Source organism: Macrobrachium nipponense, chromosome 7, assembly GCF_015104395.2.
Source record: "Macrobrachium nipponense isolate FS-2020 chromosome 7, ASM1510439v2, whole genome shotgun sequence".
Classification (NCBI taxonomy): Eukaryota; Metazoa; Arthropoda; class Malacostraca; order Decapoda; family Palaemonidae; genus Macrobrachium; species Macrobrachium nipponense.
The window spans coordinates 115,641,704-115,667,803 of NC_061109.1; the positions used below are offsets into that span (position 1 = coordinate 115,641,704).

General features: G+C 37.2%; 1 protein-coding gene across 1 annotated transcript in view; it reads left to right on the forward strand.

Annotated features, from left to right (window-relative positions):
* LOC135217515 (uncharacterized) overlaps nt 1–26,100 on the forward strand; it is an 82,822-nt gene that overhangs the window by 16,970 nt on the left and 39,752 nt on the right. The window contains exon 2 of the mRNA XM_064253473.1: nt 10,929–11,064. Within this exon, the coding sequence (XP_064109543.1) occupies nt 10,929–11,064 (136 nt within the window). The remainder of the gene's footprint in view (nt 1–10,928; nt 11,065–26,100) is intronic.

The following is a 26,100-nucleotide window of genomic DNA, read 5'->3' on the forward strand; positions in this document are numbered from 1 at the left end:
ACAGTCACATTTAGTTTAAGACCAAGTCCATTATTTCGAAATGCTAAGTAATCGTTAATTGAGGACTAAATGAATCTTTGACAACTTTAAAGTATCCTTATTCTAAGTTACTGAAGACTCATCTTGATATTTTTTTTTTTTTTATAAAAATGGCTAAATACTTCAAGGAAAACGAAGACAATGGTTTCCTCACTTTTGTGTTTTATCTATTTTATGTTTCTTTTTTGTGAGAGACGAAAAGATTGAGAGAACAGGAATCATTAAAACGTATGAATCATCAAGGAAGGCGCAGTCAGAAAATCGATGAGTTGAAGGCGATGAGCAATTGAGATATAATGGGAAAAATTACTCATTGATTACAGCCGGAGGAAACTTTTCGGTTATGCGACCAATCGGGCAAAAATATTTCTACAGACGAATCGCTAGTCATGCCCGGGAACTGGATCTCTCTCTCTCTCTCTCTCTCTCTCTCTCTCTCTCTCTCTCTCTCTCTCTCTCTCTCTCTCTCCTGTTACTAGTTCCATTAGGATTTCAAGAATAGTTTTCTCTTGGAAAATGTAAACAAGATGAAGAAAAAAATTATGTACGATTCATATATGATCATATTTTCACAAAAGTGCATTATGCATGTACATGAGCTTGAGTGAGAGATGCGACCATTACTTAAGAGTATAAAATTTGAAAACACACATTGATCGTTATGATGCAGTATCATTAATACTTATAACAAAAGCATCTTAGTTAAAGCAGCCACGCCATAAGTTTCTATGTCTTGTGAAATCTCCGTATGTAACACCTACATAGTTTGTTTCGCTCAGCTGGATTTAAACAACTACCCAGAAGCTCAACTGCATAGAAGCATGAGACGTAAAAATGGAAGCTTACAAAGAATAAAAGTAATGCCCCCTGACATAAGTGTTCATTTTAAATTTCTATCGTAATTAGTAAGATTTGAATTACCTTGGGCTTCTCAATTACAGCGATCAAGTCGAGAAAACTCTCAAGTCGTATTTGAATTTAACTCAGATTCCACTCATCCTAATATTTACTTTACGTTTTGCGCAATTCATGTCACTTGATAACACGTTTCGTTTCTTCAGACAGGCTTATAAAGCTGATCAAAGCACAAGAGCGCGTTGGCTAAAGGCCAACTCAGTCACATAGGGAGATTAGTAGCCTTAGAACACTTACGTACTTGCTGTTTCTGGTTCGAGAGAATGGTAGCCCAGAAAACTGCTTTGAACAGGTGTCGCTGCTGTGAAGATAAATCATCCATTCTTTTCCATCTCTGGAGGAAATGCCTTGACCTCGGCCATTTTAGCGATGCCGGGTCACGAGCACTTTCCTTACGTCATGGGTACATTGGCATTCTTAATCAGGTCGCTATGTTCATTAAGTCCAACCGAGAGACAATTTGATAGCTAATAAATCTGAATAGCCGTAGAGACTTTAGCTGACATGTTCCGTTTTGTAATTGTTATGAAAAGTTTGATTGGGTCTCGACACTTTTTAGGCTCAAGGTATAGATTCGCTTTATTTCTGTGTCATATTTGTGTTTCTAAATACACAGACTATATATCTATATATATCTAGAATATATATTAATCTATATCTATATATATATATAATATAATATATATAATAGATATAATATATATAGATATATACACACATGTATTATACTTATTATTATATACAATAATATATATATATTTATATATATGTATGTATGTATGTACGTATGTGTACGTACAAATACATACATACATATGTGTATGCATTGTGCATATGGGTATTTGTGGGCTCACTCGTTTGCGTTAGTATATATCTAGTTAATTCAGAAAAATTTCTTTGTTTTTCCATATACTTGTAGTTTTGAATTTGTAGTTATACACATCCTTACATAAAAATACACTTGTACTTGAGTTTTTACGTTTATATAGGTATATACACTACACTGTATGTAAGCATGAATGTATCTATACATATCTGTACATATATAAACACACTGAAATAAAAGGTCACTAAGAGGGAGTGAACTACAGAAGCAGGTTCCTGCCAAACCCATATTTACCTGGAAGAATGTCCAAACTGATGTTTTATCTGTAATTTTCTTGTAGTACCTTTATTGGCCCCCTAATTAACCAGGCATTTCTTTAAAGATACAAAATTATAATAAAATTACCCATTAACAATGCTTACCTGTGAGTATAATTTTAATTGTGGAGATTGTTTTTTTTCGTATGTTCATTTGCTTGTGATAGATGCCTCATGCCATATGTTCATTTCCTTTCATTTCTTTGCTGTAAGACTTTCTACCAGCTCTTTATGGTTTCGATATCATTGATTCAGCGGTTGCTATCTATGAATCAGACTCTACGCGAGAGTTAAGATATTCCAGATGCAAACGAATGAGAAACATCTTCCAAAATAAAACCCGGAGAATGAAAGTTCACTAAAGAAAGAACCGCAGAATGAAAGGTCCACTGAATGGGCGAAAGTAACGATCCCCGAAAGGGATTCCTGTGAACAAGTGAAAGTTAATTCCCAGGTGGGCGTCAGGATATAATGACACCTCAAAAAAAATAGTCCTTCCCAACGGTCAGTTTCCAACTTAAACCTTGGGTCTAGTGTTTCATGTGAATGAGTGTTTGATTCTGAAGTTCTTTCCTGTTTCTCGGAACCAATGAAGTCATCTTTAATTCATGGTTAACTTACTGGACGAGTAAGGTTTAACGTAGTTATAAAAAAGGAAGAAACAAGTGTTGAGTAACCTGACAAGGTGAACGGGGCTCAGCGCCAATCCCTTGGGTAGACATGATGGCCGTTGGTATCGGTTGGTTCTCCAGCGCGTAACATGATGTGTCATCAGTTCTCTCTCTCTCTCTCTCTCTCTCTCTCTCTCTCTCTCTCCTTCTATGTATATTATATATATATATATATATATATATATATATATATATATATATATTGTTCAGTGAGGAATAAAGGAAAATTACTGAAATACGGTATTGCAAAACGTCATACTTACTGATACATTGCAAAAGTCATATTTGGCCGCATGGTTCACAGTTCATTTAAAAGTTTACGTAGAATTGGTCAATCAGGTCGATTGAAGTGATATTCATATTCATTTCATTGTATAATGTTGATTGTTGGCGTTTTAAAAGGTTGTAGTGCTATGTTAAAGAGTCTTATAAATATGCCTTAGTTTGCATAACTTATATGGTTGTTGATAGAAGCATATGTTTACTTGTCAGTTAATTTTTCACTTATGTTATTCATTCATTTCCTCTGCTTAGCTTTCTCTTTACACATTGGCATTCTATTCAGTAGATGCTTGCTTTGCAGTCAGTCTTTCTAGCCTTATTTCAAATGAATGCTCGCTCATTTCGAATAATAATAATAATAATAATAATAATAATAATAATAATAATAATAATAATAATAATAATAATAATAATAATAATAATAATAACTCGAATGGTCAGATAAACCTCGAAAAGCGGAAAGTTCCCTCCAGGTTCAGACACCATCCAAAACTTGTTCGTCGGCTTCGATGGCCGAAGTCTCCGAAAAGTCCAGATCAAAGAAACAAAATCACTCAGATGTGCCTCTCCCCAGACTGCCTCCTTCCTTTCTTTCCTTCTTCCACGACAGACACAACCTCGCGTTCCGAACCGGCAGTGCCTCGAGGCATCGTGGTGGAGGTGAATATTTTGTCTGTGCGTCTGAGAAAGGCCCAGGGAAGAATCCATTCTACTCTTCCCTTCCAAGTCACTGGACCGTCTTCGTTTTTCCTTTCTCGTTCTTCCCCTGCCCGTTATGAACTCCCATTAACTTTGATTATCAGCCCGTAAAAAGGAAGTTGATGACGTCTGCTCTGTTCCTACGTCAACCTTTGTAAATAATGATACCATGATGCGTGTTAGATTGCATCCATTGGTTAATGTAATTGAATTAGCTTCTGCATTGTGGTGGTAATGACGATGCGTGGGAGGAATGGATGTGAATGGGGTGGAGAAGCAGCGAGAGGATGCTTCTCTCTCCCGCCAGAGGGACTCGAACCTCTAAGTGGGCCACGAAGTCTACAACATTTAAAATCAATAATTGTATTACCATCTGCTGAGGCTCGAGAGGTAATCACTCGCTCCTCCTTGAAGACTGAGATACTTAATTTTCTCTCGGTAGTAATTGGCCATGTAACCTTTACTGCTTCCACACGGTAATTGTATTGTCGTAAAGAGAAAGAAACTAAGAATATAAATAAAATTGAGGTACGTCATTAAGTAGATTTACTATAGGGGAATCAGACCAAAACTTCTCCTAGTTTAAAACAACGGATACTGAATAGTGCTTGATTTTATATTTTTATTGTTTTAGCCTTTTCCAGTGCATGAGGTTTTATTTTATATTCAAGCAATGAAAACTTATTTAGACAGAACAGAATCAGGGCTGACTTTTCATTCTAAAAACCACAGTAATAATAAAGAGAATAAAAATAGGACCCTTTTTGTGCGTAAGTCTTGTCATCACTTTGATTCCCTCAGACGATCTGGACAGCAGTCCTCGTAAGGCTTCAGGATTTTAAATGGTATTTTTGTCAAAATACCAAGATTTACACATAAGAAGGGGGTCTTCATTTATCCCCATCTTTAAATAACGCGATTGTTTCGTCATAGGCTTAAGTAGGTAATAACAAATTTTTTTCACGCGTTAGTAAACTGCTCCTTCCGACTTACTTTAGAAAATAGGAAGGGAAACGATAGATAATAGCAAATTCTATATTGTAAGTAACAAATGAAGTAAACTGATGAATTGAATGAAATGAACAGAAGACGTAGTTCTGCTCCAGGCACTGATCGCATTTTCAGCGCTCAGAGCCTCCACAATGTAGGTAAGACATAGACCCATTTCCTGAAGCCATCCTTTCTCTAGTGGTAATTATGGAACACTCTGTGGCTTATATTGCTATACGTTATCTCTATAAGGGTTAACATTAAATTAATGTACAAATAAATACTCCCGTCGTTAAATTATTTCGACGGGTTAGAACTTCCACAGGTTTGATAAGATCAGTTCCTGGGTAAAACATAGTCTCATAGACCCACCTCCTCAAGCAGTTCATACTTTATCTCTGTGAAGGGTAAAAAATATAATCTCCATGAAATAAATACTCCACTCGTTGACATTATTTCCAAGGCTTAGAGCTTCCACAGGGTTGAAAAGTCTAGTCCTGGATAAAGACAGTCTCATAGACCCATTTCCTCAAGCACTGCATTGGTAGATACGAAACACTTGGCGGTTTACATTGCTTCAATTTTCCGTTCCAAATATCTTTGACCTGTAAAGAGAATTCGTTGTTTCGTTGGGTCATGATTTCGACATAAGAATGTGGTTATAGGTGAAAATTCCCGGTGCTCAGCCATAGCATTCGATCGGTCTGTGGTTTCCAAAGGAATTTACATATGAACCCTTATGGTGAGTCTCTCTGAGGACTTGGAGGTTATATTCCAAATTTTCGCCTTTGGTTAAAGTGACAAACTGAACACAAATGTTTCTATATTCGACTCCAAGTTTTCCCAGGAATTTAAGCGAGACTTTTATTAGATGGTTATCTGTGTTCACACGCTTTGTCTCAATGAAAGAATTAATGGAACTCAAATGGGAAAAGGGGAGGATGAAGGTAAAAAAAAAAAAAAAAAAACTCTTCGAACAGATTCGTCGATTGCCATGACGCAGCAAAGTAACGTCAGTCCTCCAGCAATCAAACGGGGCCGTCGTCATTACGTCACAGTAGTTTTCATTGATATTAACCTTGATGTCGTACTCAATAAATCACTGTTCCAGTGACTTGCAGCCAATGAGCGTTCAAGTCGCTGAAGTAATTGGTTGGGATAAGAAAAGCTCGTAGCAAACAAATCGTCCTTAGCGCTTCCTCTCGCGTAGATTTGTAGTTGTGAGTACCGGGAACGATTATTGTACCGGTAAAATCATCGGCATTGAATCGATGGCCTTGTGATAATCGCGGCAGCATCGTGTATTTAAAATATCATCTTTTGATCTTGGAATTACCATCTTTCCTTAATTGCACTTCTTTTAATGTTCCATACGTGTTTCAAGCCCTTCAGTTATTGCCTCATGACGATGAAAAAATTTTTCACATTGAGAAATCATGATGTGATACTGAAACTAAATTTTAATGTAAAAATATCAAATTAGACCAAATTATATGTATGTATATATATATATATATAAATATATATATATATATATATATATATATATATATTATATATATATATATGTGTGTGTGTGTGTGTGTGTGTGTGTGTGTGTGTGTGTGTGTAGTGTGTGTGTATAAAATATCATTATTCTTAATTAGGCAAGTTCTTCGATCCTTTGTCCCATAGTGTTTCTTTGTCTCAAAGTCCATATGAGTAACATCAGTTCTTAGAAAAGTAATTCATCAACATTATAATATTAAACTTTATTCATTTTAATTTTAACTCAAAGTTGAACAATCGGTAAATTCTGCAACATGCAACTTCTAGGGGTGGGGGCTTAAGACGTAAATTTAGTAATGTTTCCCGGTAAATGCTGACCTAGAGACAAGCATAAACGAAAAGTAGACATATTTTCCAACATTTTGGTACCAAGAAAGTTAATTATTAAGGGGATGTCAGCTGAATCAAAATTTGGTCCCCTTATATGAAATCATGTGATAGACTATCAGAGAAGAGTTGAAACTACGAACGATATGAGAATGCTGAAAAAAAAGATAACTCCTTCCGTCAGCGTTGAAGTTACTATTATTTCAAGCCATTCTTGCGCGAACGTGTAAATCAGTAATAGATCTGTATCAAATTTTTAAATACTTTTACAGACAGATTCCTAGAAGCATCAGCTCCGTGCGCAGCTTTCATCTTAACCTAGGAAAAGTCTTTCTAATTCCCCCTTTGTGCTGTAATTTGAGTTTATTCTCACTTTCTTTTTCCTACTTATCTCATGGCGTTCATGATCTGCAATTTTGAGCTCCTGATGTACTTCTCTTAAATTGTTGATTATGGCAATATCAATGTGTAAGTTATTCTCACAGTTACCATTGTACAACATAAAGAATAGGTCACCTATTTCAGCTCGAAAGAAGAGTCGCTATGTGGGGCTGTGCAATTATTGTTAAGAAACGTTGTAAATTGACTCTGAACTCATAATCATGATTTCACTAATAATGTAAATTTTTAAATCGTAGATGAGTTATGCTTCTTAGACTTTATCTATGCAGTTCTTGTGATATTTCTTGTGAATAGATTTATGGGCTTGGTTTGCCCTTAAATTTGCATCTGATTTTGATATCTAGTCTGTTAATACTTTCCAAGAAATTGTGATTGTATGCTGTAAAACAATCATTAAATTCTTATCCTTGTCAAAAGTTAAGAAGGAGGCTGCTCGTTCAATAGAAAGTTTTGTTTGGTATTTCGCAATTATTAACCTACCTGAAGCTCCGCTTCCCTACTCCCCCCCGCCCCTCATCATCGCCACCAACCATCCTTAGGCCAAACAACAAACACAAATTTTCACGGGCTTCGGACGCGACCCTAATATTGGCTTTTTTTTTTTTTTTTTTTTTTTTTTTTTTTTTTTTTTTATTCCTCTTCGTTTACTTTCGTACAAAGCCTACACGCGTGTCCGTTCTTCTATAAAGTGAAAGGCTGAATGGAGATTCGCCTGGGGGACATTTTTGCCATGCTCCACGGACGCACTTGAGTGTAGACTATCCGCCTTCGATGAAAAAAAAAAAAAATAAAAGAAAAAGACTGGAAAGGGAACTTTACTTTTTCACCCAATCATCTCTGAATGGTTCGAGGGAAGCTATAAATGTAATAGACTCGTTTGCGCGTACTCGCTAGAGAGAAAGGGAGAGAGAGAGAGAGGGACGGGGGGAGCGGAATCTGTCTGGTTTCAGTTCTATAACCTTGCATTCTCTCTACAAATCTCTTCTTAAACAGCTGTTCATAGATCTTTCATAAAATTACAACAAAGTTTCAACAGAAATATCTGTAAATTTCAAAAGTACATGGTGGTCCTGACTTATTTTTTGATATCAGATAGAAAGGGAATCAAGATGCAGTGGAGAAGATGGATTGGATGCTTTCTGGGGGATTAAAAAATCCTCATCAAACAGAAACGAGAAAGAAATAAAATGAAATTTAATGAATATACAAACTGACAGAACGTATTCTCTCCTCTTGAGTATTTTGCTTGCTTTGAAATTTAAAGCCTGAGAAAGGTGTACGCAAACAGAAACATGCATTCATTCAGCCTGACTTCGGACAGAAATCAACCCTGTCTGCCTGCGTATTTGCTCAGACGAGTGTTTGCAGGCTGAGAGTCATCGGCGGCAGTTGAAAAAGGAAAAGAAATGTTTGCCAAGAAATGCTTCAGTGTGTCAATACAACTTCCTCTGAAGATGGGTCAGTGTGGAAAGGAGGCTATGCGACTCGTGATCTGATTTCAGGCACTTTCAAGCATGAAATGTTCTGTCAGGGGTAAAAGGAAAGCTTCTGAGAAAAGTTAGGGAATGCGCTCTCCTCTCTCTCTCTCTCTCTCTCTCTCTGAGCATGAAAATGTTCTGTATACATGTACATAACCAACATGGATGCTGAAGCATATACATAGTGTATATGAACTTAATTTTTGTACTTAAATTGCATATCATACGCTTTCTATATATATATAATATATATATATATATATATATATTATATATATATAAAATATATATGATATATATATATTTTTATATATATATAATATATATATACACATAATATATATATATATATATATATATATATATATTTATATATATATATATATATATATATATATATAGATATAATATATATATATATATATATAATATATATATACATATATATATCATACATATATATGTATATATGTATATATGTATATATGTATATATGTATATATATATATATATATATATATATATATATATATATATATATATATATATTTATATATATATATATAAAGCCTACATGTCCATTATACTTTACACAGTACACATTACTCATGAGTACCACCCCAGTGGTGTACAGCTGAATTCGGGGAGAAATGGAGGGAAGTGTGGTTTGCTTTACGCAATTAGACATTCCACAGAGTACTTGCTAATGTTTCGAGACCATACTGGTCACTGGTCTATTTTCTGACCAAAGCTCGTGTATGTAATCATGACTGGACTTACACAAGCATTAGTCAGGAAAGATTTATCGTAATTTGTAAAGAAGATTTTACACTAACTGCTGTATGACACCCAAATCAAACAAACTTTTAAGGTTATATTTCATTAATGCTTAATTTTTCCAAGTCGTGGGAATGTAAAAACGTTCGATATTGCAAGAAGGGATGAAAGAAGAAGCCACTGAGTAAAGTCATCCTCATCAGTTATTGGCAAAGAAAAAAAAAATGAACGGTATAAAACTACAAAGGAAAAACCTCCACCGGAAATTCCTGGTTGCTTTCCTTTCAGGTTTTTAACTCGTTGAATACCGAGTGAATTTTGATTTCCGGTCCAGTTCTGGTTCACGTTCTCACAGTTCATGCACCGAAACTATTTTCGTGAATATTAAATATATGACAGAGCTTCAAAGCATTTCAGAGGTTAAAGCTATTTCTGGGAAAGTTTTAGAAGAAAGATTCTGATTTTAGATCATTGTACAGGCGAGTATGTCTGGGTCAAAATCATTTTTACTCCTGAAGAGAATGAGTCAAGGATTTTTACCATCAACTGTTGATTTTATTATTTAAAAGAAATATACGAGTATTAAGAGAGCCTTCAGAACAGTAGAAGAGGAAGCCATTGCTGACAGGAAAGAGAAGAACGATGTGGGGCTTGAATACAGCCAACCTAATGTAAAAAGCTGAAAACAGGGCAGGGAATGAATAATGAAAAATATCACTCAGGGGGTTTAAATCTACATGAAAACTACGGAAGACAACAGTAATGGAAGAGAGAGAAGGAAAATCTTTGTAGATGAGAGAGTTTACCAGCATTTAGGAGTCAGAATTGATAACGGTGGAGTGTGTATATATCAGACGACGAGTAGAACTGTCATGTTCAATGAGGCTTTTAGCGTGGGGGAAACCGTAGGGAGATTAATCAATAATAATAATAGTCAAAACTTTGGTTAAGAGTGTAACGGCCTATGGGTCATACAAAGTTAGAGAAGCGTGGCAAATTAGGTTGATAGAATTAAATAAAACAAAACGGGCATAGACTGAGGCTCCTCTACGCAGGGTGAGAACCAATAGCGTTACAAAAGTGATTTTAGACGGAAAGAAAAATTGAGTTAATCATTCATTTCAAGGAGAACGATTTATCGAGAAACCGATGAAAAAATATCAAGGTTCTGTAATACGACAAGGAAAAGGAGAATTATTATGAACAGAATTAAACGCTGTATGAAAACGAAACCTAAAAAATGGAAAAGTCAAACACTTGGTATTAGGGAACTATTGAAAGTCCAAAGAGTAATGATATGTATGTAAGGTTCCATATGCAGTTATATGCATGCATACATATACAGAATAGAACAAAATGTAATGTAATACAGTATTGTTAGGTATTTGGGTACATGATGCAAAAATCTTAATGAAAGCAATTCAAAACTAGTCATTCAAGGAAATTCTTGACAAAGCAATCACAAAATGAAATTTCATTTCCTCCTCGGAATGAAGTTCTATCTGTTTCTTTCGTTATCTTCCTCACGTACCTAGTTTAACCTTTAACTCAAGTAACAGTTACAAGTTCCTGATGTTGCATAATAATCAGATCTGTATCATTAACTGTCCACCCTACCATGACAACTCCCATAAGTAAATCTTCTCTTTCTTTTCAGATATTAATAGTAGCTGTAGCTCTCGGCTTGTGTACCGGACTCTCTATTCAACGCGAACAAAGAAAATTTATTTATCAAGACGGACATCCCTCTGTTCGACGCTATCCCGTGTTCCCGGATAGACACTCGAGTCTGGGTGAGTGTTGAATAATGATTTGAATTTGAATGGCGTCGTCAATCTCGATCTTTGGCTGTCGTTTGACTTACACAGCCAACACAGTACAGGAAAGGTGATGGATTATAATGAAAATCTAGTTGTTACATATGTGATTTACTATATATATAATATATATATATATATATATATATATATATATATATGTGTGTGTGTGTGTGTGTGTGTGTGTGTGTGTGTGTTTGCAGTCTAATAAAGGAGCCCATAAAAACACCAAAATATAGAAAGAAAGTGCTTTCTGTCTATATTTAGGTGTTTTTATGGGCTCTTTTTATTATGTATATAATGTATGTGTGTGCGTGAGTATATGTAAACGCACATGGATATTATTTACACATGCGCATTTATATTTTTGTGTGTGTATGTGTATGTGTGTTTGTTTGTGTGTGTATGTGTGTGTGTATGTGTATTTGTGTCGTTATGTATATCCACTCGCTCCGTGATGCATCGGCTCTTAACACAACATCGCTTAACCAACAAGAGACCCGAAATCGATCCCAGAAGAGAGGAGACAATTAAGGTCCGTGTCTTGAAAACCATTCGCCTTACGTTAACCTAATCATTGAATTCGGTACTCAGGATAAATATAGAATTTCTATGGACGCTTATTTTTGTGAGAGTGTAATAGTTTGAATGACTTTAATACGTTTAACGGTTCTTTTTAGAAAACACACACTCGTCATGAACATCTCGTGAGAAAAGTAAATATCGTGATTCCGAGAAAATACCTGGGAATCAAGCTCAGACTCTCTCTCTCTCTCTCTCTCTCTCTCTCTCTCTCTCTCTCTCTCTCTCTCTCTCTCTCTGTACATTCACACATATACACGAACATATTCGCATGTTGAATGACGAGGTTTTCAACAATGATGCCCATGCAAAAGTATTGTTGAAGAAATCTTGATGTCGAGACCATTATTATTGTTTAATTACTCGAAAAATTATCTATATTATATATATACAATATTTCTTTATCTGTGTAAATTGATTCATATATTGTTACAACCTCCCAGGTTGCAGTTACAGGTTCTTTTAAGGTCTTTATATTCTCAAGGATTGCAGTCAGTACATGTACCTCAGTGACAAGGAAGGACGGAAACAGAAACTCAAGAAAACTTAACAATATTTATTATAAACTAGAACAATGACTTAAATCAACCTTGTGAGATAAAATACACTTAATTGTACAGAATGTTCAAGAGAACAAATACCTGGTTCTCGGGAACTCACAAGAAAACCTAAAGCTAATAAACTAAGCCCTAAACAGAGAAAATTTCAAGAGAGAAACTACTTATTAATATAACAAGTTGGGATCCAAAATAAGGCTAGCCAAAATCACCAATAACCTAATAATAATAAGATAGAAAGAAGTAGGAGATGAAAACAAGGAAAACCTTAATATTCCTACCTATAACACCAAGCTAAGCAATGTGGAACTCAGTCCACTAATACCAACATACAATAACTATGACATATATACATGTAACCATACATATATATATTTATGAATAATGAAAATTGGCAAAAATATATAATTTCACCTTAAGTGAAATTCCAGAAGAGGAGTTGAAATCAGGGCCGTGATCAGTCCATCAAGCTGCTAACGGAAGGGCAAATACTGTACGCCAGGTACTGAAGGGCAACATCTCCCGATACAAGAGGAACGATAGTACGTCTTACCTGGCGACAGACTCCCTACTAGCCACCTCACGAGTCAAGTAGCTCTCACTCCCGTATAACAGCTGGACGAGGATGACACGGCAGATAAATCCAGAATCCAGTGCCGGGATACAGCGACGACACTGGTTTTCCCGTCAAAATCCTCAGACGGGAAAAAGGGAGCAGAAAGAGCGGTCGCAGATGACAGAGCGTCTGCTAAACTCTCAACAGTAGTGTGAAGGTCGCAGGTGACAACAACACCTGCGCGAGAAAAAGCCGTGATCCAGGGACACACACACAACAGACGTATATATGCGTCTTCCAAAATCCGTGAGCGAAATATCCAAGTGCGTGGTCCAAAAGGCAAGTATCCCAAGTCGTCCTCCAAATCAAAATATATGCTGCGACAGGAAACAGTACTGGTGAGAGCTTGTCAAGACCCGAACTCTCGTTGACCGGTCGACCATGTCCACTCATCACCTTCCCAGTGTTTATAAACACTCAAAGCAAAAGAATAACAATCGTTAAAACGATAGTTCACTAATACACAAAAAAGGAGGAGGAGGCCCAAAAACACTGAAACAATCGTAAAGCCACTTAACTTACGGAAACACAAGAGTAAACATACTCAGCAAAAATTTAACTTAAAAGTAAACAAAAAAGGTAAACAAGGCTGATTTAAATCAACAAAAGAAATCATAATAGTTTTACGTTAACCTAATACCTTCCTCCCCCAAAACAAAAAAAATTATTCACATAGAATACATTTTTTTTTTTAAATCAAATACTGTAAGAATGCTGAAATGAAAAGGAATTAACATAATATTATAGAGATACAAAACCAGATCAAGATAAATATTTAAACAACCCTGAAAAATAAAGGTTATGAATATTATTACAATACACATGACAAAAGAAGCATAGCTTCACGAAGAAAACTTACAATAGAGTACTTTAAAGAAGGCTAAACCAAGACTCGAACGAGTACCAAAAAAATACTGAGAGACCTTACTAAGGTTGAACATACAAAAACAACGCACTTAACCAAACCTACATCTAAACTAAACTCTAAGATAAGGACTCACTCATACTCACACACATACTTGCATACTTGCCATCATATTTTACTATGCAAAAAATAGTTTTATACAAACCCAATGAAGACACGAGAAGGGCGAGGGAGGGACAAAAGCCAAGATTACATACGAGAAAGGGCATCAGGAATACGGTTCTCAGATCCCTTAATATGTTTGATAACCAGAGAGAATTCCTGCAACTGCAGAGCCCACCTTAAAATCCTCTGGTTGGATCCTTTCATCCGTTCGATGAACACTAGAGGATTGTGGTCAGTCCAAACTCTATAGGAAAGAGAATTAGTCACATAGGGTTTAAAATGTAGCAGAGTACGAACCAAGGCCAAAGCCTCCTTCTCAATAGTGGAGTACCTTTTCTCCGCTGCCAATAACTTACGGCTGAAGTAAGACACAGGACGAACCTCTCCAGCCTCATTCCTCTGAAAGAGGACACCCCCAATGCCTACATCACTGGCATCCACCGCAATAATGAAAGGTTTCTGAAAATCAGGGGACATTAATATTGGGTTTGACACCAACACCAGTTTAAGTTTAATAAAAGACTCTTCACATTGAGGAGACCACACAAATTTCTGTCCTTTTTCTAACAGCTTAGTAAGCGGCTGAGCAATGTCCGAGAAGTTTCGCACAAACCGCCTATAATAGCCCGTCATACCGAGAACTCTCCGAACTTCTCTGACATTGCACGGCCTCTTCAAATTTATAATGGCCTCGAGATTGGCTTGTTTAGGGGCTACCTGTCCCAAACCAACCTCATGACCCAAATAACATACTTTGGCCTTGCCAAATTCACACTTACCTAAGTTCACAACAAGACCGGCGGCCCCAAAGCTTCAAACACTTTTCTCAACCTTACCATATGAGTTCGCCAATCATTGCTGTGAACAACTAAATCAATCAATATAAATTTCAGTGCCTTCCAAACCACAAATGACTCTGTTCATAAGCCGCTGAAAGGTACATGCAGCATTCTTCATCCCAAAAGGCATTACTTTACATTCGTAAAGTCCAAAGGGAGTTACAAAAGCAGAAATTTCCCTGGCTCGATCAGACAGGGCACTTGCCAATATCCTTTCAACAGATCCAACTTAGTAATAAATTTTGCAGACCCTATCTGATCGAGACAGTCATCAATGCGGGGCAAAGGAAAAGTCATTTTTAGTACTGGCATTAACCTTACGGTAATCCACACACATACGGTACTTCCCATCAGACTTCTTGACCAGAACAATCGGAGAGCTCCAAGGACTTATCGAAGGTTGGATTAGGTCATGCTCCAGCATATACTTTATTTCCTCCTCGACTATGTCCCCTCTTCACTGGATTTAGTCGATAAGGACTCTGCTTTACGGGGGGGACGCACTGCCCACATCCACATCATGCTGAAGCAAACCTCGTCCTAACCTGGCGAACTCTGAAATACTTCTGGAAAAGAACAGATTAAATTAATAATGTCCCTTTTCTGGTAACTTCCAGATGGTCCAACCCTCCTTTCAAAACCTCTAGATTTTGAATATTATTAAAGAGAGCATCAGAAGACACCTGACCAATTAAATCCTCAAAGTTATCCTCTGGAGGCTCTACAACCTATACACAGGCTCATATACAATAGCTAAAGGATCTCTACCACATGAAATATAAGATTTTAATCTATTAATATGAAAGACCCGGCACTTTCGTTTGGTCCCGGGGGCTTCAAATTCATAATTCACCTCATACAATTTTCTCAAAACATTCCAGGGCCCTTATACCTTGGTTCGAGGGAAATTGTCTGAGTCTGTACTCACACCAATACTAATTCCCCAGGCTCAAATGACCGCACCTTGGTTTTCCTATCAAAATTTGATTTCATGACTGCTTGGGAAGAAGCCAAATTTTCTCTAGCAATTTCCATGCAATGCTAATTTCCTTTTCTTCCGTAAATTCTCTACAAATTCCACACATTAATTTCTCCCTTCTGACCAGATGCAAGCAATTCGTGGAAAATTTCCAACGGACCACGTACCCTGTGTCCAAACCAAACACCCATCGAAGGGAGCTACACCTGTAGATGAATTCGGATGGTTCCTTATAGCAAAGAGAGCAAAGGGAAGCCCTTTTTCCCCAATCCTCTCCTTGTTCATAGCAGTATTTCTTTAACACTGATTTAAGTGTCTGGTGGAATCTTTCCACCACACCCTGACTCTCTGGATGATAAGGTACGCTGGTAGTGTGCTGAATGGCCAGTTCAGCCACACTTACCCCTAAATACCTTACTCGTAAAATTCGTCCCACAGTCGTCTGAATTTTTACGAGGGAGTCCATATCTGGAGAAAAATTCAATAAGCTTTTCAAATACTGCTCTTGAGGTAATTTTTTTCATTGGGAATGCCTCAGGAAATCTAGAAGCCCTGTCCATAATCGTCAGGAGATGAGTAAACCCAGTCTTTGTTCTGGGCAAAGGCCCTACCACATCTATTACCAATTCTACAAAAGGTTCCCCAATTGCAGGAATTGGATTTTAAGGAGGTGCTTTAGGGATTACTTGATTGGGTTTTCCCATCACCTGACAAAACCTCACAGTTACTAACAAATTGTTTTCTTTCACTGATAATTTTAATCCTGGCCACCAAAAACTTTTGCCAACCTCTTGAAAGTTTTAAATACTCCAAGTGACCATAGAAAAAGAATCATCATGTGACAACCTCAAAACAGACTCCCTAAACTGTGAGGGAACCACAATTTGTTCCACTCGAGAAGTCTCGTTCAGATCATGTGTAGATGGGCGACTAACTCTGTATAACAAACCTTTTATTACACAAAACCTTGGTTTAGTTAAATCGGCTGTGTCACCCACTCAAAATCAAACTCTTGTTTTCTGAGCCTCAATAAACGTGAAACGGTCCCAATCGGGTTGCAAGATATCACTAATACTACTAGGACTATCTACTAGCTCCGGGCCTTTCTAACTCTACTTCTAAACTACTTAAATCTAAGTCATCATCTTTATCAAATTAGCTGCCTTAGCAGATGTCCGGGTCGTCACAGCCACGGACAAGCATCCTAGTCAAAATAGGGAATAATTCCAGACCCGTTATGGTCTAACATGTCATTTCCTAAAATACCATCAATACCTGGAATGGGGAGACTCTCTCAACAGCCAACTCAGTTACTTTATTTTACCAGGAAGGATACTCGACTTCTACCAAGGGAGCTGAAACCACTGTGTTCGGGAACCCTCCCAGAACCACATATTCCCTGAATATTTAACTAAACCATTTAATGATTCTTTTAACACTAATGACCGAGCAGACCCTGTGTCTCGCAAAAATTTCACCTTAAGTACTCCTGAATCAGTAATCAGTCTACCAGGCCAGATATATTTATCATAGAGTCATGCCTGACTACTCCCAGATGGATTCACATTACTGCTGTCACAACTAATCTCATTACCACTAACAACCACTGATGGATTCTCAACCTTGGGATTAGACTTATTTGAAATTAGAGTATAGGGTTGTGACCACTACTGTCACCATTTCTCTGAGATACCTCCTTCTGGCATTACACTGAGCCTGATAATGCCCGGGCTTATTGCACCAAAAGCAGGTCCCACTACCTCTACTCACATTACCAGATATCAACCCGGTTTGGAAAAGACTCTAGTGTGCCCACCACTGAGACTTTTCCCTGACTATTCTCATTCTTAGAATAAGTTGGGACTCTGAATGCTTTACTCTAGTATCTCCAACATTACGAGATTTCATATTAAATTATTTGGCCTAGCAGACTGGAATTTTATAACACCTGGGACCCAAAATTACCAGACCCCGCTCGATGGGTCAAAACAAACTCATCGGCAATCTGAGCCGCCTTACTTAAACTGACAGCTTTTACTTCCTCTAAATATATTCTCAGTTTCCTTGCTACAATGCTTCTTAATTCCCTCACAGCATAATTCCCTTAAGGAGGAGAAAGAGGCCACCTGTCGGCTCTTTAGCCAATCATCAAACTGCTCTTCCTTGAGCCTAGCAATTCTACAAATGAAAGAGCAGGGTGCTTACAAAATTCCTAAATTTTAGGCGATAGGCCTCAGGACAAGGTCATAGGCCTTGAGGACTAATGCCTTCACTTTATTATAATCACGGGCTACCCCACCTCCAAAGAATTATACACCCGGATTGCCTTGCCCACCAGCCTACACTGATTAAGACTCCCCATCCCCACATCTCGGTGGGGGCCAAGATAACCTGTATCTACCCCGTTTCAAAAGCCTTAAAAAAATTCAGGCACATTTCTTTCATCAATACAGGGACCAACTTCAGCTGCCCCTATATAAATTTATCAGCAGATGGTCCACAGGGAGTACTTAACCTATTTGGAGAACCTTGTAACCTAGCCAACTCCAAATTTACATTGGCCATCTCTAGCTCATGCCGCCTCACCCTCTCGTTCTCTTCAAATTCGAGCTTTCATTAACTCTAATCCTCTTACAAATTAAGCTATATTCACTGTCCTCCTGGGACACTACAGGCTGTACTGGGGCTACATTCACTGGTACAGGGTTTTTCTACTAAAAATGGTTAGTGTACACATTAGCTTTAAATTGCAAATTAGCCTGCCTTCAAAAATTGTTCCAGTACGAGGAGGATCTTCAAACAAAGAATACCTGGATTCACACTAACATCTTCATCACACTACCCTCTCGCTCTGAGTCACTATCACCAACACTGTCAAAATCCCTAACTAAATTTTCTCCTTCAGCCATACCTTGAGCTACCTTACTTTTTACAGCTATCAGCAACTGGGCCCTAGTGTTCGCAGCCCTAAGTGGGACACCTAACCAGCGAGCACAACTTACCAAATACTCCTTATTCAGAACAGGAAGATGCCTAAGGCAATCTGCCGATCCCAAAAACTCAGCTGGATCAAAAATAAATTCCTCCATGGTTCCAAAATTAAATGGGGAGTAAGGCAATACACTAAACAGAAACAAATACTGCTAAATCCACCAAGCGCTGTTCCGCCAACCAAAACACTGAGAACACCTGAGTGCAATCCTGTCACGGTCGCCAACTGTTACAACCTCCCAGGTTGCAGTACAGGTTCTTTTAAGGTCTTTATATTCTCAAGGATTGCAGTCAGTAATGTACCTCAGTGACAAGGAAGGACGGAAACAGAAACTCAAGAAAACTTAACAATATTTATTATAAAACTAGAAAAACAATGACTTAAATCAACCTTGTGAGATAAAATACACTTAATTGTACAGAATGTTCAAGAGAACAAATACCTGGTTCTCGGGAACTCACAAGAAACCTAGCCTAAGCTAATAAACTAAGCCCTAAACAAGAGAAAATTTCAAGAGAGAAAACATACTTAAATATATAACAAGTTGGATCCAAAATAAGGCTAGCCAAAATCATCAATAACCTAATAATAATAGATAGAAAGAAGTTAGGTAGATGCAAACAAGGAAAACCTTAATATTCCTACCTATAACACCAAGCTAAGCAATGTGGAACTCAGTCCACTAAATACCAACATACAATAAACTATGACAATATATACATGTAACCATACATATATATATTTATGAATAATGAAAATTGGCAAAAATATATAATTTCACCTTAAGTGAAATTCCAGAAGAGGAGTTGAAATCAGGGCCGTGATCAGTCCATCAAGCTGCTAACGGAAGGGCAAATACTGTACGCCAGGTACTGAAGGGCAACATCTCCCGATACAAGAGGAACGATAGTACGTCTTACCTGGCGACAGACTCCCTACTAGCCACCTCACGAGTCAAGTAGCTCTACTCCCGTAGAACAGCTGGACGAGGATGACACGGCAGATAAACCAGAATCCAGTGCCGGGATACAGCGACGACACTGGTTTTCCCGTCAAAATCCTCAGACGGGAAAAAGGAGCAAGAGAGCGGTCGCAGATGACAGAGCGTCTGCTAAAACTCTCAACAGTAGTGTGAGGTCCCGCAGGTGACAACAACACCTTGCGCGAAAAAGCCGTGATCCAGGACACACACAACTACGTATATATGCGTCTTCCAAAATCCGTGAGCGAAATATCCAAGTCGCGTCCAAAAGGCAAGTATCCCAAGTCGTCCTCCAAATCAAAATATATGCTGCGACAGGAAAACAGTACTGGTGAGACTTGTCAAGACCCGAACTCTCGTTGACCGGTCGACCATGTCCACTCATCACCTTCCCAGTGTTTATAAACATCAAAGCAAAAGAATACAATCGTTAAAACGATAGTTCACTAATACACAAAAAAGGAGGAGGAGGCCCACCCAAAAACACTGAAACAATCGTAAAGCCACTTAACTTACGGAAACACAAGAGTAAACATACTCAGCAAAAATTTAACTTAAAAGTAAACAAAAAAAGGTTAAACAAGGCTGATTTAAATCAACAAAAGAAATCATAATAGTTTTACGTTAACCTAATATATATATATATATTTATTTATATATATATATATATATATATATATATATATATATATATATATATATGGTGTGTGTGTGTGTGTGTGTGTGTGTGTGTGTGTGAGTGTGATTGGTTATTGTAAAGAAGATGCTGACAGATTTTTACATTTGTGAAAATCATGAATTTTTTCAACGTTTTAGGCAACAGCACAGTTCCTATCAGAACCTCCTGTTAACGGTTACTATTCTTGTCACAGCATTTCGACCTCCCCTCCGCTACCTTCTTACGCTAATCACAGACAATCGTACTTAACGTTTAATGTTCCGACAGATGCACATGAACTTGCGAACACGGTGCAAAAAATAAAAAATAAAAAAAAAGACTTGTTCTGCTCTCCGTATTACTTCAAATGAAGCTCTCGGAAAGCTGTAAAGTCACTGATGGCCGATGAAGACCCCTCACTTATCTCCGTCTTCTTCTTCTCTTTTTAATGCTAGTCTTTTCTACCGTTGAACTAAAGGACCAACCGTGAAAAAGGAAGCCGTTTTGGTGTGCATAATGGTGAACGTCCGCGTAACTGTATATGGGTCATTAAGGCGATTACAAGATCTTCTTCTTCTATGAAAGGATCCATGACTTCGGGTCGTCCACAGTTATCACCCTCTCATCACGCGTACCAATCGTGGGTTCATCTCCGGACGGCGGAGACTTCGTGAGTGAGAAGGCGGCGGTGGTGGTCATTAATCGCGTGAGGAAAGACAAGAGACAAAGAAAGAAAGGCCCATTAGGTTGCAGACCTTTGTTTTTTAAGTCTTAATCCACTCGCATTCTCTTAGTCTATTTTCATTTTCTTCTTATATTACGAGTCCACATTGTCTTACCTAGTCCAGCCACTCAGTGGCGTGGTCGGTTTGGTCTTGACCTGCCACCTCGGTGGCCGCGAGTTCGATTCTCGGGCAGGTGACAGAAGTTCACTCTCGACGTCGCGGAAAGCCGTTGGTCCCGTTGCTGAATAACCACTGGTTTCATGTAACGTAAAAACACCATACAAACAAACAAACAAAACAAATATTTACCTAGTCCTTTGTTCTGTCTTATAAAACAAATATTTTTTTAATCTTCAAAAGGAAATATTTTCTTTTAAAAGCAAACAGTCTAAGAGGTGTCACTGTTCCTGAAAGAATTTAATGAGCTGGTGATTTGTGGCTTTCAGTATAAAGCGAAATGTCTGAAATATTGACAGATTTCTTAGCATTTTTTGTCACGGAATTATGCCACGATAAGATGAAGACAAGACGATCAAGAAAACGTCTTGGTGACAGTAAATCACTATTAAATATAATGAATGAAATTACTGTTAAAATAAGATCATTTTGATGTATTTCGATGAAAAAAAAAAAAAAAATAGAAATGTTAGGCCGATTGATTCAACTCCTCATAATATCATGGCAACTTCTAAAATGAATTCGTCAGTGAACGGAGGCATGCTCACAGCGACCCCTCCCACTGTGATTTCCAATCTCTTCACTGAACATACACATTAAAAGGCAATTATAACAATACAGATTTCAATTACCTCTAACAACCACCGACGATGATTATCGGTCTTGGGTAATGACACCAATATGACCTGACCGCCTTCTATATAGGCTAGGGTAACAACCTACCGCTGGAGGGGAAAATGAGATTGCTCCTTTCGACGTGAGTGTGATTTGCATAGACTTATATTCCCACGAAGTCCTGCGCTTCACATCATTCATTAACATTCTTAAAAAAGGTTCTTCATCAAGGCAAGACCACCCGGGTTTCGGGAACTTTTACTGACGTGGAGAGGCTTGTGAAAAGTGTCTACCGAGAATCGAGCTCAAGAACTGGTCGCTGTTTGTATTCTGCCGTGATGGGTCTTGGAAGCTATGTAGTTGGAAATTTAATTAATTAAATAAAGACTGCAGATGAAGTTTTTATTTCTGTGAAATGATGAAAACAAGAACTCATATTTCAGGCTACAAAACACTCGATGTTATTCCATATTCACACTGCAATAATAATTCGAAATCAGAGAAGTGGTAACGAACTTCAAGCAATGCTTTATGAATAGAAAAACACAAGTCATGTTCCCCATTGTGGAAAGACCAAAGGCACGAATTTCTTAGAAGATAACACTTTTGAACTAAATTTATATCTGTATAAATTCTTTAGTTTAAATAGTAGGCTTTTCACATTGAACTGAAAAATTTATATATGTATAAATTCCTTAGCTTAAATAGTAAAGACTTTTCACATTCAACACAAAAATTTATAAATATATATATATATATATATATATATATATATATATATATATATATATATATATATATATATAAATTCCTTAGCTTAAATAGTAAGGACTTTTCACATTCATTCTTATGCAACATATGAAAGTACATCAAAGTGTTGGCATTTAGGCCTTTTCTGATCGCCAGGCTGGTATGGAGGTCCAAGATTACTCATTTTATGGGTTTGAATGGAAGGACCTAAATCGGATACCAGTTTCACTTTCAGTTTTACTTTTTAGCCATAATCCTTTTTTTCGTACTGCCCATTAAGAGAGAGAGAGAGAGAGAGAGAGAGAGAGAGAGAGAGAGAGAGAGGTGGGTTGGAGATAACTCATAGTGATTAATTATGGTGGGCATGTTTCTCACCTCATGCCAAGTTCACAATATACCTACCCATTTGCTAGACCAGGATCAAATTTACATAGGTATTGAAAGACATAAGATTTCTGTTCTTTATCAAGAAATTAAACTTTATTTCTGCAACGTAAATAATTACCGAGTCTTTAAGTAATTTCATGAATGAATGAAATAAAGTGAAAATAACACTTGATATAAGTGAATAACAGTTGAGCAACTCAACACAGGCATGAAAAAAATGTAATGAAAAGTAGTGATACCAAGGCGTGATCTGACCTCCAGCTTATTCGGGGCGCATGCTAAAATCTACATGGAAATAGAGCGTTGTTTCACCAACGAAAATGAAAATAAATACGCTATATATTAAGAGAATTGATTTTTCTGCACTGTTTAACATGCCAATTATATTTTTTTTACATTTTCATTCTAATAAATAAATTATAAATATCCCATCCTAATTATCTTTTCCAGTAATTTGTAGGCTTACTCCCCGAGTAAGCGAAAACTGTAGAAGAATTTGAGGTTAACGAGAAACGGGTAGCTTAGAAGGGTAAACTACACAGACTACTACCATACCATCTCGTCTTTGGAACTACTTTCACTCGGTTTGACCACTGCGGCTAGTAGGAGTTGGGGGGGTGGGTGATGGGGCGGGGGGGACAGGGAAGTCAACGAATTCCCTCCAAAGAAGAAGAAGAAGAAGAAGAAGGTTTGCCCCGGCCGGATCGAAGTGACCTTTTACCACTAATAGCGCCTTTGAGGAAGTTCAGACATTATACCATTTCACCTGTTCTTTACCATTCTCTGCGACTACGTGTAACGCAAGATGCAAATTGACTCGCTTTCCTAAGCATGGTTCTAAGTTTAGTCACGTCTCATGCATCGAAATTAAGGCCAATTGAAGATTGCTTTTACTTATCGATATTCTTAGCTGCATCGGCCTAGAGAATTGTCTGGGAAGCAGTGGATTTGGATTTATTATTATTATTATTATTATTATTATTATTCTTATTGATTATTATTATTATTGTTATTATTATTATTATTATTATTATTATTATTATTATTAATAAGGCCACTTGAAGAGTGCTTTTAGTTATCGATATTCTTAGCTGCATCGTCCTAGAAAATTGTCTGGAAGCAGTGAATTTTTATTATTATTATTATTATTATTATTATTATTATTATTATTATTATTATTATTATTATTATTAAGGCCAATTGAAGAGTGCTTTTAGTTATCGATATTCTTAGCTGCATCGGCCTAGAAAATTGTTTGGGAGGCAGTGATTTTTTATTTATTTATTATTATTATTATTATTATTATTATTATTATTATATTATTATTATTATACGATGAATGCACCATTCTAAATTTAACAGTAATTAGATGTGGGATTATAATACAAAATGTGAGGGGATTTGTTTAACTGTACATATGCAAATTATCTTGAATTTGTGATTTGTTCCCACGAATATACAAACAGCCTGCATAAACCAACATTATATATGTAATATGATGCTTTTTTTTGGACGTTACATGAATACAATATGAATGTGTTGTATAAAAACATCAACGAGCAAACATTGTTAGAACAATAGATAATAAACAATGTTTACTGTCCAGGTCCCTAAAAAGGCGCTGCCCACACATTGCCCCCTTGCCCATTTTGGGTTTCTTTGTCTGCGTCTGTGTTTGTTTAGGGCAAACTGGTAGAATAAGTGACATAAAGCAAGAAACACTTAGGCCAATAATTGATAGGTGTCTGCTCTCTCTCTCTCTCTCTCTCTCTCTCTCTCTCTCTCTCTCTCTCTTGTGCAGTTTAAGTATCCAGATACTCTGATTTGTTACCTAAGTTGATTAAATGTATGTTAGATTTAATGCTACAAACTCGAAACTATACGAAAAACTTGCTAAGTCGCATGAGTAATTTTCGTATCTCTCTCTCTCTCTCTCTCTCTCTCTCTCTCTGTTGCAGTGACCATAGAAGAAAACGAAACGAATACCAAAGGCTTCACCAAAACAACAATTCTGTTCCCTCGCCACTCCCTGTTAGGACGTTACTCCTTCCTACCTTTGCTCCTTCCCAGGGCCTCCTTGTAGCCGATTCCAAGTGCCTCCTTGGTTAAACGTGGCTGTTGAGATTCAACCTTTCATCCCAAAAATGTCGAATCGGCAAAGGAAGGGCTTTTGTACCATGCCCATGATGACAGGTCCTGAAATAGAAATGCTGAGGGGACGGAGAGAAAAGTGATATTACATCGGTGACTTTTTTTTCTTTCTTGATGAAAAATCGGCTCAGGCTACATTTTGATGGGTAAAAGAAAGTGACACCATCGTAAGGTGACACGGTCGGTATTGTGGTAAAACTCAACGGTAGTATGGATTTCCTTTTTCTCTTACTTCTATTTTTCAGCTGTCTTTATCACCGAGTGTTTCTATTCATATATGAAAGACAAACAGATCGATATTGAAACCTCACAATTCATGGTTTTTGTTGGCGATGCTTTTTAATGTTTATTTCTTCTTCGCTTAGCACGAGTTACATACTGCAACACTGCTTTACAAAACCATCATATAAATCTACGCACAGTAATCAATGGACATGAATGAGAAGTGCAAGAAACAGCCAGTCCAGATAATTAAAACTGTTTCTGGATTTCATTATAAACAACTCTTCGTTTACCATCTATTTTATAATTTCATTCTAAGTATTGTGGTCGCTAAATCTGATCTCTCCATCATAGAACCCCACAACAGTGTCACGTCAAGTACATTTCTTTTGTAAAAATAAGTAGGATGTCTACATCATTTCCTGTAACGCTCTTAGCACAGTTCTGAATAAGATATGAACTAATAAAGAGAAAGCAATCTTGTTATCAGATACTTTCTTCTCTCGATGAAAGCGACTTCTTATGAAGAATAACAGTGCCTTTTATTCATCTAAGAAGAATTCCAGAATTAGTACTCTTCCGGTAGAAACTAATGTCTACACTTCTCAGAGTTCTTGGCCTATTTTGTGATATTGGTCATTGGTATTCTGCCCATCGACAATCTCTCTCTCTCTCTCTCTCTCTCTCTCTCTCTCTCTCTCTCTCTCTCTCTCAAAGAGGTTCCTATCGCTAGCTCGTTGCATGAGAGGA